Consider the following 22111-nt stretch of genomic DNA (forward strand, 5'->3'; position numbering starts at 1 on the left):
GACACTTAATGGGGAAAATACAAACCAGCTCTAAATAGCCCTGTTGGAATTCTCCTAAATAAATTCTAGCATTGCAGGTATGAGTGCAAATTTTGACAGTCACCATGCAAATGTTGACATTTCACTGCCCCTCAGGAAGGTTTGTATGCTGGTAGCCTGTGCCAGAAGCATAGGTTAAAAGGAAATGTTGTTTATCCTCCTTGGTTGCCTCCAGTTCAGCCCCAGAGAACAGTTGATACTGGACTGTGTGCTGTTGTTTGGCACAGCATGACCAGTATAGTGTTGAAAAATTTTGTTTAGGTAACAGATTGCTGTTCCTATAAAGAGAGTTTCTGAATTCCAAGAAGCAAGACAAAATAATGGTTTTCTAGTGAGCTAGAGGAAAGGCAAGCTGAGGTTGGCCATTAAGATCTTCTACTGCTGACCTGAGGCGAACATTTTCTGAGCATTAGTAAGACACTGTGGCCAAGAAAATGGGTTTTACTGTAGACCAGTTCTATTAGTGGTGTTGCTGTAGTTACCCTATCCATCTCACCTGTGTTTGAATACTCTATGGTACAAATAGCTGCATGTAACTTCTATAATTGTTCAGTACATGTCTGTATATATAACCTTCCAAAATTTTATTCACCTCGATGGCTGGGTGAGTTTTTTGCGTGTGTATTTAATTTAAAACAGGTAAGTAAAATATCACTAGTTTTTCATGGTAGGGTGTGTGTGAGCAGATTTTTTTTTTTTTGCCTCTGCTAGTAAATTTTCAGGGTAATGTATCTGTGTAAAGCTAAGGTGAGTTAAATAATCTTTTGCATGTGTGTGCATGCGCACATATACACACAGATGCACACAACAAGATAAAAAAAAAACATCCTGGGTGCACATAAAAGCTTTCTTTTAGAAAGATTCTACTGAAATAAAAAATGATGCCCAAAACTACATCTTTCAAAACAGAAGGAACTTTTAAAGTGTTACCAAAAGAGTGAATAACGGTCATGAATACCAGCAAAGTGAATCAGCAGAGATCCTTTTGAATCCTACTTTGAAATAGTCACTCATCACTGTATTTGATTAATAGCAACATTAAGTCTGGGCCAGTGGCAGTTTTAAAGTTAGATTTTTTTGCAACCTGGCATAGGTAGAAACAGTTTCTTTATCCTACTGGAGATTTAATATTCTAGGCCTTCCAGTGAGGTGCAGAGTACAGCATTCATTTTCTATCCCTAGTCAGCCATTAGGTATCATTCGTGGTATTGATGCAGGGTATTATCATGATGCCAATTTAACCATAATTCCTCATCCAAACAGTAACAAAATGTTTATAAGCATTTGATCAAGATACCTACAAATGGATTAAACAGAGGTGCTAGACACATAGCCCTGGTCTACACTAGGACTTTAGGTCGAATTTAGCAGCGTTAAATTGATGTAAACCTGCACCCATCCATACGATGAAGCCCTTTATTTCGACTTAAAGGGCTCTTAAAATCAATTTCCTTACTCCACCCCTGACAAGTGGATTAGCGCTTAAATCAGCCTTGCTGGGTCGAATTTGGGGTACTGTGGACACAATTCGACGGTATTGGCCTCCGGGAGCTATCCCAGAGTGCTCCATTGTGACTGCTCTGGACAGCACTCTCAACTCAGATGCACTGGCCAGGTAGACAGGAAAAGAACCGCGAACTTTTGAATCTCATTTCCTGTTTGGCCAGCGTGGCAAGCTGCAGGTGACCATGCAGAGCTCATCAGCAGAGGTGACCATGCAGAGCTCATCAGCAGAGGTGACCATGATGGAGTCCCAGAATCGCAAAAGAGCTCCAGCATGGACTGAACGGGAGGTACAGGATCTGATCGCTGTATGGGGAGAGGAATCTGTGCTATCAGAACTCCGTTCCAGTTTTCGAAATGCCAAAACCTTTGTCAAAATCTCCCAGGGCATGAAGGACAGAGGCCATAACATGCAGCTTCTATGATGAGCTGCATGCCATTTTAGGGGGTTCAGCCACCACTACCCCTGCCGTGTTGTTTGACTCCTTGAATGGAGATGGAGGCAACACGGAAGCAAGTTTTGGGGACGAAGAAGATGATGATGAGGTTGTAGATAGCTCACAGCAAGCAAGCGGAGAAACCGGTTTTCCCGACAGCCAGGAACTGTTTCTCACCCTGGACCTGGAGCCAGTACCCCCCAAACCCACCCAAGGCTGCCTCCTGGACCCAGCAGGTGGAGAAGGGACCTCTGGTGAGTGTACCTTTTAAAATACTATACATGGTTTAAAAGCAAGCATGTGAAAGGATTAATTTGCCCTGGCATTCGCGGCTCTCCTGGATGTACTCCCAAAGCCTTTGCAAAAGGTTTCTGGGGAGGGCAGCCTTATTGCATCCTCCGTGGTAGGACACTTTACCACTCCAGGCCAGTAACACGTACTCGGGAATCATTGTACAACAAAGCATTGCAGTGTATGTTTGCTGGCGTTCAAACAACATCCGTTCTTTATCTCTCTGTGTTATCCTCAGGAGAGTGAGATATCATACATGGTCACCTGGTTGAAATAGGGTGCTTTTCTTCAGGGGACACTCAGAGGTGCCCATTCCTGCTGGGCTGTTTGCCTGTGGCTGAACAGAAATGTTCCCCACTGTTAGCCACGGGGAGAGTTGAGGGGGTAGCCACGCTGTGGGGGGAGGCAAAATGTGACCTTGTAACGAAAGCACATGTGCTATGTATGTAATGTTAACAGCAAGGTTTACCCTGAAAGAGTGTAGCCACTGTTTTATAAAATGTGTCTTTTTAAATACCGCTGTCCCTTTTTTTTTCTCCACCAGCTGCATGTGTTTCAATGATCACAGGATCTTCTCCTTCCCAGAGGCTAATGAAGATTAGAAAGAAAAAAAAAAAGCACTTGTGATGAAATGTTCTCTGAGCTCATGCTGTCCTCCCACACTGACAGAGCACAGACAAATGCGTGGAGGCAAATAATGTCAGAGTGCAGGAAAGCACAAAATGACCGGGAGGAGAGATGGCGGGCTGAAGAGAGTGAGTGGCGGGCTGAAGAGAGGGCTGAAGCTCAAATGTGGCAGCAGAGTGATGAGAGGAGGCAGGATTCAATGCTGAGGCTGCTGGAGGATCGAACCATATGCTCCAGTGTATGGTTGAGCTGCAGCAAAGGCAGCTGGAGCACAGACTGCCACTACAGTCCCTGTGTAACCAACCACCCTCCTCCCCAAGTTCCATAGCCTCCACACCCAGATGCCCAAGAATGCGGTGGGGGGGCCTCCGGCCAACCAGCCACTCCACCACAGAGGATTGCCCAAAAAACAGAAGGCTGGCATTCAATAAATTTTAAAGTTGTAAACTTTTAAAGTGCTGTGTGGCATTTTCCTTCCCTCCTCCATCACCCCTCCTGGGCTACCTTGGTCGTCATCCCCCTATTTGTGTGATGAATGAATAAAGAAAGCATGAATGTGAAGCAACAATGACTTTATTGCCTCTGCAAGCAGTGATCGAAGGGAGGAGGGGAGGGTGGTTAGCTTACAGGGAAGTAGAGTGAACCAAGGGGCAGGGGGTTTCATCAAGGAGAAACAAACAGAACTTTCACACCGTAGCCTGGCCAGTCATGAAACTGGTTTTCAAAGCTTCTCTGATGCATACCGCGCCCTCCTATGCTCTTCTAACCGCCCTGGTGTCTGGCTGCGCATAGCCAGCAGCCAGGCGATTTGCCTCAACCTCCCACCCCGCCATAAACGTCTCCCCCTTACTCTCATAGAGATTGTGGAGCGCACAGCAAGCAGTAATAACAGTGGGAATATTGGTTTCGCTGAGGTCTAAGTGAGTCAGTAAACTGCGCCAGCGCGCCTTTAAATGTCCAAATGCACATTCTACCACCATTTTGCACTTGCTCAGCCTGTAGTTGAACAGCTCCTGACTACTGTCCAGGCTGCCTGTGTATGGCTTCATGAGCCATGGCATTAAGGGGTAGGCTGGGTCCCCAAGGATAACTATAGGCATTTCAACATCCCCAACAGTTATTTTCTGGTCTGGGAATAAAGTCCCTTCCTGCAGCTTTTGAAACAGACCAGAGTTCCTGAAGATGCGAGCGTCATGTACCTTTCCCGGCCATCCCACGTTGATGTTGGTGAAACATCCCTTGTGATCCATCAGAGCTTGCAGCACTATTGAAAAGTACCCCTTGTGGTTTATGTACTCGCCGGCTTGGTGCTCCGGTGCCAAGATAGGGATATGGGTTCCGTCTATGGCCCCACCACAGTTAGGGAATCCCATTGCAGCAAAGCCATCCACTATGACCTGCACATTTCCCAGGGTCACAACCCTTGATATCAGCAGATCTTTGATTGCGTGGGCTACTTGCATCACAGCAGCCCCCACAGTAGATTTGCCCACTCCAAATTGATTCCCAACTGACCGGTAGCTGTCTGGCATTGCAAGCTTCCACAGGGCTATTGCCACTCGCTTCTCAGCTGTGAGGGCTGCTCTCATCTTGGTATTCATGCGCTTCAGGGCAGGGGAAAGTAAGTCACAAAGTTCCATGAAAGTGCCCTTACGCATGCGAAAGTTTTGCAGCCACTGGGAATTGTCCCAGACCTGTAACACTATGCGGTCCCACTAGTCTGTGCTTGTTTCCCGAGCCCAGAATCGGCATTCCACAGCATGAACCTGCCCCATTAGCACCATGATGCATGCATTGGCAGGGCCCATGCTTTCAGAGAAATCTGTGTCCATGTCCTGATCACTCACGTGACTGCGCTGATGTCGCCTCCTCGCCCGGTATCGCTTTGCCAGGTTCTGGTGCTGCATATACTGCTGGATAATGCGTGTGGTGTTTAATGTGCTCCTAATTGCCAAAGTGAGCTGAGCGGCCTCCATGCTTGCCTTGGTATGGCGTCCGCACAGAAAAAAGGCGCAGAATGACTGTCTGCCGTTGCTCTGATGGAGGGAGGGGCGACTGACGACATGGCTTACAGGGCTGGCTTACAGGGAATTAAAGTCAACAAAGGGGGTGGCTTTATATCAAGGAGTATTTCAGGCAGGACTTCACGGAGGGTTCCAATAAGAAATGGTGCACCTAAGTAATTGTTCTTATTGGAACAAGCAGGTTGGTCTGGCCTCTGATTGATCCATGGCTAGATATACCTCGCTGCACCTTCTCTGTGAGTGACTGCAGTGTGACCTAGAGGAATGAGTCCCCTAGGCGGGGGAGGGGGTGAAAGCAAATGAGTACAAAACAAATCTGGTCTATTTCTTGTTTTGATCCACTCCATCTATCTTTTACATCTTTGGCTGGCAGTAGAAGGTGCAGAAGTACTGCAAGCCATCCACATCTCATGGCTGCTCAGCAGAAGATGGTACAATAGGACTGTTAGCCATCCTCATCTCTTGCCTGCCTGGCAGAAGATGGTACAATAGGACTGCTAGCAATCCGTATCGCCTGCCTACTCACTATAAGATGGCTCAATAGGACTGACTGCAGGACTAAAGAGAATGACCTGGTCAAGTCACTTCTAATGTAGTCCCTGCACCCATGTCTGCTCAGGCGCTCCTGGCCGATGTGGCCAGGAGCACCTTGGACATGACAATGACGGCTACCAGTCCTATTGTACCATCTGCTACCACAAGGCAATGGGTTGCTGCTGCTGTGTAGCAATGCAGTACCACGTCTGCCAGCACCCAGGAGACATACGGTGACGGTTAGCTGAGCAGGTTCCATACTTGCCATGGTATGGCGTCTGCACAGGTAACTCAAGAAAAAAGGCGCGAAAAGATTGTCTACTGCTGCTTTCACGGAGGGCGGGAGGGAACGGGGGCCTGACGATATGTACCCAGAACCACCTGTGACAATGTTTTAGCCCCATCAGGCATTGGGATCTCAACCCAGAATTCCAATGGGCAGCGGAGACTGCGGGAACTGTGGGATAGCTCCCCACAGTGCAAAACTCCGAAAGTCGATGCTTGCCTCGGTACTGTGGAAGCACTCCACTGAGTTAATGCACTTAATGCACTTAGAGCATTTTCTGTGGGGACACACACATTCGAATATATAAAACTGATTTCTAAAAAAACGACGTCTATAAATTTGACCTAATTTCGTAGTGTAGACATACCCATATTGGTTGGCTCCAACTTCGTCAGGCAGGTATTAGCAATAACCCTTCCAAGAGTTTACCCTTTTATACCCTTTAATAAACAGGTGGTGTTATTGCCTGATGCTAACTTAGCTGAAACCAAAGATTTTGGCCGGTTTGAGTTAATTACTGGTCCAACACGCACAATCCTTTCTTATTTACTATCCCTCATAACTGGAGCCTCTTCTTCCTTCTATCTTATCAGTTACCTTTCAGGTCCAGTTTTTCCAACTCAGCCATATTCTTTCAAAGCCCTTCCACAACTGCGAACAGACCTACGCTTCACATGATATATATATATATACACACAGATTGAGAGAGAACGTTTCATTATGTCATTCATGGTAAGCATCTCATGGTAACTAAGAAAGCCTGGCACAGTGGGTGGTCTACATTTTCAACAGTGATTTTAGGATGACTCAATTTTTGGGTGTCCAACCTCAGAGACACTCAAAGGGGGCTACTTGTCAGATCAGCGGCGCATCCGCCTTTTGAAAATCACTAGTTGTGTTTGAAAATGTAGGCTTGTACTGATACCTTTTTAAATGCTAAAATATTTCTTTTTTTTCCTAAAAAAAATCTTGTCAGCTGAGAGTCTGTATGTTTTAAGGAGTTATGTTGGGTATGTGTGAAAGGGATTTGTCAGATTAGGGTTAAATGTTAAGGTGCGCGTTGCTGGTGATAAATATCATTAGGATATAGCCTCTCTCTCCAAACTAGGTCTTTTAGCTCCACCTGCCTGCTTTGCAAGCTCACTAATGCACAGTGGAATTATAGGCATTTGGATTCTCCAACCTGGATCACAGGTGTCAGGTTAATTGCACTGGAACTGAGCACAGTCAGCCATGGGTTTCTTTAAGACAGAGAGAGGTATGATAGTGTGCAGCCCCATACCTGCCCCCTGCAGTGCAGTACACTTACTCATGTCTCTGACTCTCTGGATAGTCCAGACAATTCTCAAAAAGCCTACACAGGATTCCAATAATCTTGAAAATTGTTGCCCTATGTCCAATCAAAAAAGTCTCAATGACATTCCACATATAGCACTGAGTGCAGTGCTAACATCTTGGGGTTCAAATGGGCCTGGCACAGAAATGGCTTTGGTAGCCACTCACTTGGGGGGGTGGGGGTAGTTTGCAGGGATCAGTCTTTCCATTCTCTTTTTAAGTATATACAGAAGACCCTTCAGGAGTGAATTTACTTTGTGCACTCATTCTAAAGTCTTCACTATGTGTTTTCATTTGTACTTGAAACATTTAATGTATGTTTCAGTTACAAATAAATGTATGCTAAGCAGATGCCATCTTCATTAATATGAACTGATCTATGGCAAGGGTCAATTCAGTATTCATTTAACTGACTGCCATTGATTTGTAGATATGTAGGGTTGTTCTACCCTCCATGTTCCTTCTGTGAAAAAAATAATTTATCTTTGTATACAGTAGGATTAACTTTATATACCGTAAATAAGACTACATTATATCACTGACACTTTAGAACTCAGGCATTCACAAAGGTCAGGATTGTTCTTCGCTAATGCCTTTTATAAGAGATGATGTTATGCTTGTGACTGACACCAAATACTACAGTAAACTACCACCTTTTAGTGCTGAAAGATACCACTAAGCATAGCATCCTCTTGTTAATTGGAGAATGAGGACACCCAGAAATATTTTCAGTAATCTTTAAAAGGAGATGATTGCAATGAAATTTTATCCAGACTTTCCAGGAAGGTAACTGTACCCGTTTACAATTTTTTTGTGTTATTTACATCTCCCTGGAATAGTTTAATTATATTATGTGGTTTGGATTTTACTACATTTTTATTTCTGGCAGTAGCATTCTTTACTTTGCTTAAGGCAGCAATATTCTCCAGAGCATTAATTTATGTAATTTTGCATTGAAAAGTTTGTGACGCTGCCTGTCAATACACTCAGCTATCTTACTCTTTTTACAGCTATTCAATATCTGGAGATCACTTCTTGGTCTGTATTCAGAGCACTAATCACAGCCCTCTCAATGACCAGTTTGCATTTTCTGGCAAATCCCTTTTGTGCCAAGAGACTATGTAAAAAGACAGCAATACTGTTCTTTAAAGTCTCAGCCACTGCCTGCCCAAAAAAGAGCATCTAGATCTGGTTCAGCTCAGATAAAGCCAAAGTGACATTTATTGGAAGTTATAATAGAGAAAACAGAAGGCAAAAAGACCTTCAACACCTGACAATATCTACAAAAAGATCCTGACAATAAGGTGCTGAACTTTAGTTACAGAATCTTGAAAGCTACTTGTTTCCCAATGTGGTAAAAATCTCTTGGCTTTTTCTTAGCCAAAGCTTTTCCTCACCTTTAGGATAATGTTTCATATTCTCCTTGGAGATTATGTATTTTTCTAACCAGGTTTTAGATACAGTCCATTCCTCTTTTCATCCAAAAGGTCACATGCTTACAGGAGGCATGAAATATTTTGTGTTTGTTAGTTTTTGATAACCAACATCCTTCCCTGGAAAGTTGCACAGACAACCTTAAGTCTGGAATTTCCTAACATCAGTTCTTGAATTTGCAACCTTAACATTCCTTTAACATAAAATTTGGGGTGCAATTTCCCAAGTGTGTTTAAAAAGAAAAAAGAAAACTGAACCAGAAATTCTGATTTTTTTAACCATATTGACAACCCATTCCTTACCCCTCCCACTCCCAAACCTGGATCATCATCAGAGTTTTGACCTTTTGATTAATAGCACAGACCTCTAATCCTTGAGCTAATAGCATAACTAGTAGCAGTAGAAGGCTGTTATCTTCTGTGGACCAGGCTCAAGATGAGGATGAGATGCACTGTTTAAAAGTGGGTTTCACAACTATTTGCTGACAGCAGAGAAATGTAGAAATGCAGGACTCCTGGATTCAATTCCAGATTCTGGAGAGGCGTGTACTCTACTTGCTACAGACCCCTTCTGCCTCTGGGCCCCCACTCTGACCCCACCCTCTCTCCTCCTCCCTGTGCCTGCACCCCAATGCTCTGCCTCCTGCCTTTTTGTGGCTCTCCACCCCCTGAACACCGTGGCTTCTGTCCCCTTTCCCTCTGCCTCTCCTGCAGCCCCAGCCTGAAGCATACACAGGGCAGCTCTTCAGAGAATTTAGCTGCCAAAGTCTAAGAAGTCTCTACTGAAAGTGTGCCAACTGAGATTTGAAAGCCTCATAACTTGGCCAAATTTGGACATATTTTCACAGGGATGACACAAGGGATATCCCTGACAGCACAGCAATCCTCCTTCCAAATTTAAAGCCCTTGTTCTAACATTTGAAGTCACTAGAGCTTCTCAGCTAAATGGTTGTGAGAATTTTTTAACTTGGGGAAAACAGTTATTTCGACTAATTTTGTATTCAGAAACAACTGAACCATATTAGCTGAAACTTTCCAAAAGCAATTTAGCCTTAGGCAGAAACCCAACATGGAATATTTCAGTTTGAACAGTTAACATTTGGTGAAACTTATAAACAACTGAAAACAGGGTCTTATAATAGAACGTGTCACATAAACTGGACTATAGGCTCTACTACCAACTCTGCCTATAATCATGTAATAATTAGAATATGTACTCCTCAATAATTCATTACTCATAAGAACGGCCATTCTGGATCTGACCAAAGGTCCATCTAGCCCAGCATCCTGTCTTCTGACAGTGGCCAATGCCAGGTGCCCCAGAGGGAATGAACAGAACAGGGTAATCATCAAGTGATCCCTGTTGCCCATTCCCAGCTTCTGGCAAACAGAGCCTAGGGACACCATCACTATCCATTGTAGCTAATAGCCATTGATGGACCTATCCTCCATGAACTTATCTAGTTCTTTTTTGAACCCTGTTATAGTCTTGGCCTTCATAACATCCTCTGGCAAGGAGTTCCACAGATTGACTGTGAGTTGTGTAAAAAATACTTTTTTGTTTGGTTTAAACCTGCTGCCTATTAATTTAATTTGGCAGCCCCTAGTTTTTGTGTTATGAGAAGGAATAAATAACACTTCCTTATTTACTTTCTCCACAGCAGGCGTGATTTTATAGACTTCTATCATATCCCCCTTAGCCGTCTCTTTTCCAAGCTGAAAAGTCCCAGTCTTATTAATCTCTCCTCGTATGGAAGCTGTTCCATACCCCTAATAATTTTTGTTGCCCTTTTCAAACCTTTTCCAATTCCTATACATCTTTTTTGAGATGGGGCACAAAGTCACAATGATAGTTATATCTACTTCACATGGGACTTTGATCTAGAATTCGGTGATGACCTTGTTAGATTTACTTGCAGTAACCAAAATTCATTCTGTGTTCTGTAGTTAACATCGTCTTTTTGTGCAGAACTGCATTAATATGCTTATGGGAAGTTGGCACAATGATAGTTCATTTGTGTAATCCCCAGCACAGCTCTTACTATAGGTAATTGAAAGGCCTAAATAAAGATTCCAAAACAATTAAGCTGTAGAGTTTGGTTACAGCTGTCATAGTTTTCTTTCATGCATTTTATTTGGGTTCTTACAAAGGATGTGGCACATGGTTTTTGTTCCTCCCTTTTGGCTACAGAAAAAAAAAATCAGCTACAGATTAGGGCTGTCGATTAATCGCAGTTAACTGATGCGATTAACTAAAAAAAATGAATCACGATTAAAAAAATTAATCATGATTAATCACAGTTTTAATCACACTGTTAAACAATAGAATACCAGTTGAAATTTATTGAATATTTTTGGATGGTTTTCTACATTTTCAAATACATTGATTTCAATTACAACACAGAATACAAATTGTACACTGCTCACTTTATATTATTATTTTGATTACAAATATTTGCACTGTAAAAAAACAAAAGAAACAATAACTTTCAATTCATCTCATGCAAGTACTGTAGTGCAATCTCTTTATCGTGAAAGTGCAACTTAGAAATGTAGATTTTTTTTGTTACATAACCGCTCTCAAAAACAAAACAATGCAAATCTTTAGAGCCTACAAGTCCATTCAGTACTACTTCTCATTCAGCCAATCGCTCAGACAAACAAGTTTGTTTACATTTACAGGAGATAATGCTGTCCTCTTGTTATTTACAATGTCACCAGAAAGTGAGAACAGGCATTCGCATGGGACTTTTGTAGCCGGCATTGCAAGGTATCTACATGCCAGATATGCTAAACATTTGTATGCCCCTTCATGTTTTGGCCACCATTCCAGAGCACATGCTTCCATGTTGATGATGCTCGTTAAAAAAATAATGTGTTAATTAAATTTGTGACTGAACTCCTTCCCTGGGGGAGAATTGTATGTTTCCGGCTCTATTTTACCCCCATTCTGCCATATATTTCATGTTATAGTAGATGACCCAGCACGTTGTTCATTTTAAGAACACTTTCGCTGCAGATCTGACAAAACTCAAAGAAGGTACCAATGTGAGATTTCTAAAGATAGCTACAGCTCTCAACCCAAGGTTTAAGAATCTGAAGGGCCTTCCAAAATCTGAGAGGGACGAGGTATGGAGCATGCTTTCAGAAGTCTTAAAAGAGCAAAACCAACAGAACCCGAACCACCAAAAAAGAAAATCAACCTTCTGCTGGTGGTATTTGACTTAGATGATGAAAATGAACATGCGTCAGTCTGCACTGCTTTGGATTGTTATTGAGTAGAACTCATCATCAGCATGGACGCAAGTCCTCTGGAATGGTTGTTGAAGCATAAAGGGACATATGAATATTTAGTGCACCTGGCATGTAAATATCTTGCAACATCAGCTACAACAGTGCCATGTGAACGCCCGTTCTCACTTTCAGGTTACTTTGTGAACAAAAAGCAGGCAGCATTATCTCCCTTAAATATAAACAAACTTTTTTGTCTGAGCAATTGGCTGAACAAGAAATAGGATTGAGTGAACTTGTAGGCTCTAAAGTTTTATATTGTTTTATTTTTTAATGCAGTTATTTTTTGTACAAAATTCTACATTTGTAAGTTCAGCTTTCACGATAGAGATTGCACTACAGTACTTGTATTAGGTGAATTGAAAAATACTCTCTTTTGTTTTTTACTGTGTAAATATTTGTAATAAAAATAAATATAAAGTGAGTATTGTACACTTTGTATTCTGTGATTATAATTGAAATCAATATATTTGAAAATGTGGAAAACATCCAAAAATTAAATAAATAGTATTCTATTGTTGTTTAACAGTGCGATTAATTGTGATTACTTTTTTAATCGCTTGACAGCCCTACTACAGATTAATTAATCAAAATGTAAGTTTGTCATCATTACCTCACAAGGATACAGAGGCAAATATTTTAGGTCTTCTGTAGTGCTAAGACCAAATGCATTTTTTGACAGAATCAGACAAATGATTTTATATATTCTGCTCTGGATTCTTCACTCATTCATGAAATATTAAAACTATATCCAGTTCTATTTTTCTTCAGGGAAGTGAAGTTTGTCAGTTTGAATGATATCCTATTCAATCTCCACATTTAAAAATAGCAAACATGAGAGGGAAAAGTAGGTTTTGCATCATTGTGGATTCATAAAATTACTCTTCATTTGGAAGAGAAAATATGATGGTAGCCTTTAAATAACTGCAAAAGAGCATATTTCCTTCACTTTCCCACAATTTAAGAAATATATACATTTTCAAAAAATCATATTTTAGGTTGATTGTATTTGCAGTCCATAGCTCTTTGGGAAGCAGAGCAGTATTTGAGAAGTCTGGGGATTAGATTACTAAATGTATTTGTCCATGACCTTTTAATACTGAAGACTGAAAAAAGACTAAAGAATGTAAAAGCTAATCTGCTGCTAATATGGGATGTCAGAGGCTGACATTTTTACTTTACAAATGTGGAACATAAATCTGTGATAGTGCATATTTACAAAAGGTCTTTATGAAAGTTCAAGAGTGTGACAGCTAACATTTAAGTGTCCTCATTATTGAGTTGTTAACTGTTATCTTCTTTTTAATTTCTCCTAAATGATTTCTTGTTACTTTAAGTAGAACCAATTTTTTTAATTGCTAATTGGTAGTGAAAGTATAAAAGCACTGGAGATATAAAATGAAACTTAAAGAGAGAAAGCATTAAAAATGAGTAAGTATTTCTGGCATTTGCAAAACATAAATGAGGGTATGTTTATTTTATGAATGCAAAGAGCTGAAGTGGTGGTGTTCTTAATACTACTTTTTGTTACTTTGCAGGTCTGAAGGTGAAAGCTCAAGAAGCGTCAGGTACGTGTTTACATTGTCATTTCTTCCTTCTGTCACACAGTCCCTACAGAGCTGGCTATTTTAATGAAACAATGTGCTTTGATTTCTGGCTGAATGCTGCAAGTAAACTGTGTTTTGCATTAAAAAGGCTTGATTTAAAAGCACAAAACAAAAGAGAGAATGTTTTACAATCTTTTTTAACTTTTATTTTAAAATTGGTCCTATTTTACACAAAAATAAAAAAGCATGCTATAGTCACTGTGTTTCAATTAGGACCAACAAACAGACAAACACAATGTTTGCTGGCTTTGTTGTCTAGCTGCAACAGACTGCAAGAAGGTTTAGTTCAGATTTGTGTACAAGAGGATTTTCTGTACCTTAGCAAAACCAAGACTGGGACAGCCAGGCAACATAATTTCATTGTCATTTCTAGTGTTTCTTCTTACCGTGTAGCATGTTGGCCACTACTCTAGCGAAGGAGTGCACCAACTCTTAGTTCTAGGGCGTAACCACTGTCAAATTCCATGTCAATACAAAATGTCCCTCTGCTCTCATGTTTGGTTGTCTTTGTACAATCCTGTTTCTTTTACGTAACAAGGAAGAGAAACTCCTTAGATTTTCTTTAAAGTAGTTTGATTTCACGGAGATCCTGATGACATTGGAAGATTTTGATGGTTAGGGCATCAGACCTTTAATGCATTTAACATATTTTATCATTATTGTCTTGGATTTGCCTCACACACTGAAAATATATTTCTCTTCTTTGTCATAGTTGTGAACTGTGGAACTCTTAATGGGCATTTAAAATCAGTCAGAACTTTAAAAACTGCACACTTGGAGCCTGTTTCTGCATTTCAATTGCATTCATACTCCTTTTAGCTACAACAAATGTGTTGATGCGCAAGCAATGCAGGCTTGGGTCCATGATTGCTAGATTGAGAATGGCAGCCACAAAATCTCTGCCTAAGTTTGCAGTTTGCTATATTCATGGTTACCATGTTTCCCCATTTGCTGGCATTGTAAGCTATTGCCGCCAGAAAATCACTACCATGAAAAAATCAACTCTAGGCTGCTCCAGTCCGAAATATCTGCAAAAACTCACAGACTTGCAGATTAATCAGTTTCATATTTGTGTATCAGACATCAAGGGATTTTCTAAAACATGAGTGAAAACTCTGCTCAGAATCACGCACCAGCTTTCTGTGCCTTTCAGCTGATTGCTTAATTAGGACACTTTCCAATAAATATCAAATCAATGTGGAACTGACCTGCATGTGGAATAGAGTGTGGGAGAAGCGGAAAGCGTGTTCTGTGCATACAATAGGAGAATTAGAATAATTGGCCAGTAGTTAGGATTGTAGTGAAGGAGACATACGCAGATAGACAACTGCCTTAAATTAGTAATTAGCATGGCCTCACATTTCTAGAGTTGAAGAAGAAACTATTCTTCGTATGGTATATTCAGATCATTCATAAAAGAAGGAATAGATAGCTACTGTTGGTAAAGCATTTGGAAACACATGCTATAAATGTGCTATCTACTGAATTTGTCCCAATGAATAAAACACTTAAATCCATTTTAAATTTGCCTGAAATAAGGACTGAGTGAAAACTGAAAAGAGAACATAGAATTTTGCCTGTTTATTTAGTTATTATGCTGGGAAGGGGCAGTAGAAAGGCCCCCACAACTTAAACTCCTTCCTGGAGTTGCTATAGGTTCCCTTAGTTGTCAAAGATATTATAGGTTGTGTACACAACAGTATCTGTTGGTAAGACAATTTTGTATTGCACTGAGTCCAATGGCCAGGCAGTGGAGTTTGACCACTTTGATAAATAATTATTTATAATATGCAAGTTCATTTACCCATAATCTCTTCTTATTCATTGCAATATTGATCTGCTTAGGGAGCAAGTTAAAAAGAAAAGCCCAAAGTAGCTAAAATCACATTGGGTTATATTCTGATCTCATAGGTTGAGAATCACTCCACTGAAGTCAATAGAGTTACTTGAGACTTACCGTGATGTAACTGAGATAAGATTCTCGCCCATGATGATTTCCTTCTTTGGCATTTTGATTTTGTTGATTTGCCCTTCTTTGACTTAACTGCTAGCAGCCATTTTCTTATTGCATTTGGTGACTGGAAAAGGATGATCTGCTATCTTCATATGAAATCACTATGGAGAACCTATTCTACATTCAAGCATGTGTTTACTAAAGGTGCAATTCACCCATAGAGGGCCTGCTGAAGTTCTTCTACACTATGGGAGTCCCATGATAGTCTAGAGGGTGTAGTCTAGAGGGTGCAGATAGAGCAGAGATTCCTCTACAGTGTGGAGGTCAGTTAGCCTCCATGCTACCTTAAAATAAATATGTATTTATCTTTATAAAATGCTTTGTCTGGGCCCACCCCATGCTCTGGGTATGAAGCCCATAAGTTAGAATTATATAGTGCAAAAACCAAAAGAACTTGACAGTAAGTATCACCAGCAACTATAACAAGGATAATAAAATAAACCCAAACTCTTCAGCCCTCCACACATCTTTTCCTCTAATGCTTGGGAAAATAGATGGGATCTGTAGCACTCTTGGAAGACTAATAAATCCAGACTTTGGTGAACTGGAGTAAGGGACTGAGTTGCAAAGCTGGGGAATGCCCCGCCAGCAACATCCTACTTCTTATAGCAAAGAGGTTGTCTAGACTGAGCATCTTCACATAACGAAGCTGTGACAGTATAGCGCAGAGAGAAGCATCATTTCAGGTAACCAGATCTCAAACCATTTAGTCCTTTAATGGCAAACGCCAACACCTTGAATTCCTCCCAGAGGATAGGTGTAATGTTCTTTCAGCATGAAATTCTTCTCAGCACTAGCACTAGCTTCAGTTTCAGAGTGATCTCAGGGTGCAGCCCCAAGTAAAGCGTATTACACCAATCTAAAATAAACCAGCACAAAGGGTGTATTTAGGAGTAGGCCAGAGCTAACATAAATCTAATCTAACCAGAAATCCCAGCACATGGGGTGACAAAGGGGCAGCATTTGCTATTTCAGCCTATGGGGTATATTCTATACCCTACACAGTCCACTTATGCTGAGATTTACAGAGAGTGGGTGAATTTAATCCAAAATGGCCTTATATCCTTTTACCTGTCTGTGTTCATGCTTTTTTTCCTTCTGATCTTACTACTTTTGCTTTGCGTTGTTTTCCACACAAAGGCCCACTTTTCTCTCTAGGTAACATCTTGACCTTGTAGTCAAGTTGCTTGTATTGTTTTGCTTCTTTATTACTTCTTTCATAGTCACAGCTCAAGGTGCAATTTAATCATCTCAAATGAGGCGATGAAGGCAGTTTGGGGAGCAGCACTTCAGTTCTGTGACAAGAAGAAATAATCATCATTTCTCTACACAAATGAATACATCAGTGAATGTAAAAATGCTGGACAGATCAATACGCTGACCATAGCGTTTGTCAGTTTCTTCTGCCAAATTGTTCTCAGTAGAATCCATGAAGTAGGTTAGAGAGGCAAGATGCTGCAGTCTGGTGGCAATCCAGGAATAAAATGCTCAATGTGAATATTTATTGGACAGATAACAGATACTATGAAGGGATTTCATTCAGGGTTTGTTTGATACACTTATAGATAATAAACAAGAAAGAGAGCAGTGGCTGGAATTCACATATGTCAGACTCTTACTAGCTACAGTACACAAAGAAAACAGCAATTTCTACTAATAAATGTACCATTTCACAAGCACTGTTTTTGCAAAGAAGTCAAAAAAATAAGATGTTTGTAGGATTGGATAACTAATGGGATTGATAATGAGACATGGTGCTGCTTACCCCTAGGTCATCAAAAGGCATTAGCATCCCCTGCTGTTTAGTGGCCTAATATATGCAGAAGGAGTCTTAATTGACTTCCTTTTGGACTATTGTCCAAGTTATAGCAACCAGTACCATAATTAGCTCTTATGTTTGCAGTCTCAGCAAATGGACGTGGAAATTGCGAGTAGTAGGGGAGTGGGCTTCTCTCCCTCTTGTAAATGTGCTCAACGTAGGTCAGAGCTGAGGCGTAGTGGAGTGTGGGCTAATTAACTCCTGTGACTCTTAGTTCCTTATATTAACAGAAAGATAGATTAATTTAGTTGGCTCAAGTGCAAGTTTAATACATTAGTACCAGTGTTGTTAATCTACCATATAAAATTTAATACTAGCAGGTTCTTTCTTGTTTACCAGTACAGAATTTTCCTTCCCCTTCTGTATAAATGGGCTAAGAAAGGATTCTGGACAGTTACAACAAAGCTACAAATGGCTGTATTTTTGCAATAGTATCAGGAACTTTCTCCATTTTGTTAAGAAATAAAATAATAATATTAATGGAATAGTTGACTTAAATGCAGTGTTATGAAATTCAAATGCTTGGTAAGATTTGGACTCAAAGAATAGATTATTTCCTTTTTGGGAAGGAAATGAGTACATACAATACAGTAGTCTGTGTCTAACTTACAATATGTTTATTATTTGTATTATGGTCTTTCCTGGAGGCCGAGCTGAGATTGGGACCCCTTTTTACTAGTAGTTGTACAAACACCTAGTGAGAGCTGGTCTGTGTCCCAAACTGCTTACAGTCAAAATAGGACAGAACAGATAGAGGGTGGGAGGAGAAAAGTCTCATGGTATGTGGTGTTTTTGTTAAGGACCCAGCTCCTGGAGTCATGTGAATACATCAGAATCTCAGCTTTAAAAGTAACAAGTTTCTAGCTGCCATGATTGTGGAGAAAAGCTTGAAAATGTGAATTCTGCAACCTCAAACAAAAACAGAAGGCAAATAAAAAGGATCCTCTAAATTTTCTTCTAAAATTCCCACCACCCTTGGAGATGTACTATAAACAAGATGCTGGAAGCTTCTGGCATTTAACTACTATTCTCCAACCCAGCTCAATCTAAATCTAGACAAGATATTGAAATCCACCAAAACTATTGGCTACCAGTGTCTTGTTTATACTAGAGCTTAATCCAAGTCTGATCTAGTTTACACTCAGGGCCAGTCATGCCGCCATCTATTCTGGGAATGCAGGGTATGTAAAGGTGAGTTAAAGCCATTGCAGGAACTGAGCAAACACACTGGATGTAAACATGGTTCTAAACCAGTGTTTCCCAAACTTGGGATGCCACTTGTTCAGGGAAAGCCCCTGGCGGGCTGGGCCGGCTTGTTTACCTGCCGTGTCTGCAGGTTAGGCTGATCGCGGCTCCAACTGGCCATGGTTCACCGCTGCAGGCCAGTGGGGGCTGCGGGAAGTGGTGCGGGCCGAGGGACGTACCGGCCTCCCTTCCTGCAGCCCCCATTGGCCTGGAGCGGCAAACCGCGGCCAGTGGGAGCCGCGATCGGCCAAACCTGCGGACACGGCAGGTAAACAAACCGGCTGGGCCTGCCAGGGGATTTCCCTGAACAAGCGGCATCCCAAGTTTTGAAAACACTGCTCTAAACACATGGCTATGTTAAATACTGCAAAACCAGTTGCAAGTTGTCCATTTACCAGAAGTATTTTGATTACTTTTGTGAAATGAATGCTGCAGCTGCTGCTGCTAACAATACACTTTGAATGCTCTGACAGCACATTTTGTGCCTAAAATTAAATAAATGATCTCCAGGTGGAAAATTACTGAAGGTAACTTCTCATCTTTAATAAGAGAGTGTTTACCTTCTAAAACAAGTAAAACTTGCTAGTCCTGCCATTGAATCAATAAAATTACTTGACGAACAATACCGTGTAGAACGTTAAATATGTTTTGTAAAATGTGGTAAGTTTGCTGTCATATTGAGTTTTAGAGCATATTTGATTTAGAATCCTAGGCCTACTGTAAATATAATTTTTTTTTCTTTATTGTAGGTCTCCCCCACCCCACCCCCAAGAAATTCTGAAATGTAGACAATGTATTTTACCTAACTGAATTTACCTTTGGGCACTATGTTTTTCATAATTCTTGTTGGAAAAACAAACCCTTTTTAAAAAGGTAGATGGGTCATCTTTAGAAAGAACCAAAGAATCCCCACACAACCAATTTCAGTTCACATTCAGATGACACCAGAGCATTTGTGCCAGTCTCTGTGGATGAGTAAGACCAACAGACTCCGGTCGTCGGGGGGGATCAAACCTGAGACCTCTGGAGCTTAGTGCATGAGCCTTTACTGCGTGAGCTAAAAGCCAACTGCCTGTTAGCTAAGGCTGTAGAGCAAACTCTCTAAGTGGTCTCGGTGCAAGTAGATGGGACAGAACACCAGACCCAGGAGGTTTGTGGGTTACACATGGATGTATTGAGCTGCAGTATAAATACTAAAGAGTTTCCCCTTGATAGATGGTCTTTCTTAAATATTTGGTTTTGAAGTACTTACCTATGTTTTGCATATGAAATGGTATATCACATAAGATCATTGGGGGGGAGGGATAGCTCAGTGGTTTGAGCATTGGCCTGCTAAACCCAGGGTTGTGAGTTCAATCCTTGAGTTCAATCCTTGAGGGGGCCATTTAGGGATCTGGGGCAAAAATTGGGGATTGGGCCTGCTTCAAGCAGGGGGTTGGACTAGATGACCTCCTGAGGTCCCTTCCAACCCTAACCTTCTATGATTCTATGATTCTATGATAGGCGCCAAGTTTCTAATCTGCCGGGGGGGTGCTCCCCCTGGCTCCCTGCAGGCCCCGCCCCCACTCCACCCCTTCCCCCAAGGCCCCAGCCCTGCCCCTTCATGCTCCTTCCCCACCCAGTTCTGCCCCTCCCCCAAGCACACTGCTCCCTTTCTCCTCCTCCCTCTCCCCCAGTGCCTCCTGACACAATGATACAGTTGATCCGTAGTAGGAGCTGGGAGGGAGGGGGAGGCGCTAATTGGTGGGGGCCTACCAGCAGGCAGAACACACTTGGGGAAGGGGGAGGTTCTGGTGGGGGGGCTGCCAGTGGGTGCTTAGCACCCACCATTTTTTTTCCCGTGGGTGCTCCAGCCCCGGAGCACCCACAGAGTCAGCACCTATGCATACGATTGTTACATCCGAATAGGGCACTTTTGTTGAGTTGCTTGAATTTGATGGTCAGAAGTTCACACAGCTAGATAGAGGAATTTGATGTTCAGGGTCCCTCTGAAGATACCTGCTCTTCACGCTCCAAGCAGGCACATCAAAGGAAGTGCATGACAGTGTACATCAGCTGATCGCATGATGGTGCATATGGAAAAAAACAGTGGCCTAAAAAGTCATCAGGCCCTGGCCAATACAGGACTTTATTTCATTAGTAACATTTACTCTGATTTTACTTAAAAAAAAAAAAAGTCAGAAAGGCTGTGATCTTACAGTCCTCACTCATTTTAGTAGGATTAATGTGACTAGTACCTTCACTTCAATGGTGGTTTTCTTTGTCTGTGTGTTCTTCCAGATCAATAAAGATTGCCCATAACTTGAAAGAACACTTCTGGAAACTGAACTTCATTACAATACATTTTTGTTATATTGAAATGTAACAATATTATAATAATATTGGTTTGAGGTTATTGGGGTTCACACTGTTTTCAATATTTATATTGTGTTATTACAGTAAATATGATCTAGATATTTAAATTAACGAAAGCCATTAAAATAGATAGTTTGAAAATTTACTTTCCCCAAGTCATAAACATGTATACATGGATCTATTAAATAGGTCCGTCCTTTTAATTAGCTGTGCCTTTTTTCATACAGCTGTGAGTAGAAAATGCAATTTATTTTATGAGTCATTTTAATACAATGTGACAGAGCTCAGAATATTTACTATGAAAAAAGTAGTATAAACCATCACTTCAAAGCTTAGAGACACATGGTGGGTGAGGTAATATTTCTTTATTGGGCCAACTTCTGTTGGCGAGAGAGGCAAGCTTTCAAGCCACATAAAGGTCTTTCTCAGGTTTGGGAAAAGTTTCAGAGTAGCAGCCATGTTAGTCTGTATTCACAAAAAGAAAAGGAGTACTTGTGGCACCTTAGAGACTAACCAATTTATTTGGTACTCAAAGTGTCACAGCTAAATACATGTGCTAACTACCTATGCTAAATTATCTGTTCCATCATGGTATTCCAAGTGTCACAGATAATGTCTTCTGCAGTCTCCACAGTATGCATCCGATGAAGTGAGCTGTAGCTCACGAAAGCTTATGCTCAAATAAATTGGTTAGTCTCTAAGGTGCCACAAGTACTCCTTTTCTTTTTGTGAATACAGACTAACACGGCTGTTACTCTGAAACCTGAGATAAATACAAGATGTCAAGACCACAGTTCCTTAGAATATGTGCTATGTATGCTAAGCTATGTTTGATCTAGTATTTAGCTGTGACACTCTGAGTACCTTTCCCAGACCCGAAAAAAAGCTCTGTGTGGCTTGAAAACTTGTCTCTCTCCCCAACAGAAGTTAATCCAATAAAATATATTACCTCACTCATGTTTTTTCTCTAGTATCCTGGGACCGACACAGGTACAACAACACTGCATACTTCAAAGCTTGTAAGAATAGCATGAAGCAACACCTCAGAATGAAAAAAATCTTTTTCTTACCTCTGGATTACATAGCTGAATCTTTAATAGCTCTGACAGGCAACAAAAAGACAAAGAACTCAAGAATGTGTATGGTGTGGGAATTTCAAAAGAGGAGACTTACATACTTGTCGTTTTCAATCAGTGTGAGTCTTTCTGTCAAGCAAGACTGTAAAAGAATTCACTAGCAGCACTGTTATCTACCTTAAATTTCACTTTGGG

General features: G+C 41.1%; 1 protein-coding gene across 10 annotated transcripts in view; it reads left to right on the forward strand.

The window, feature by feature from the left end:
• IQSEC1 (IQ motif and Sec7 domain ArfGEF 1) overlaps window positions 1–22111 on the forward strand; it is a 718643-nt gene that overhangs the window by 182064 nt on the left and 514468 nt on the right. For 9 of the 10 annotated variants that reach the window (XM_073352194.1, XM_073352208.1, XM_073352210.1 and 6 more), the window contains exon 2: window positions 13339–13368. The exons of the other annotated variant lie outside the window; for it this stretch is intronic. In XM_073352194.1, the coding sequence (XP_073208295.1) occupies window positions 13339–13368 (30 nt within the window). The remainder of the gene's footprint in view (window positions 1–13338; window positions 13369–22111) is intronic. 10 annotated transcript variants of the gene reach the window in all.

Source organism: Lepidochelys kempii, chromosome 7, assembly GCF_965140265.1.
Source record: "Lepidochelys kempii isolate rLepKem1 chromosome 7, rLepKem1.hap2, whole genome shotgun sequence".
In the NCBI taxonomy this organism is placed as follows: domain Eukaryota; kingdom Metazoa; phylum Chordata; order Testudines; family Cheloniidae; genus Lepidochelys; species Lepidochelys kempii.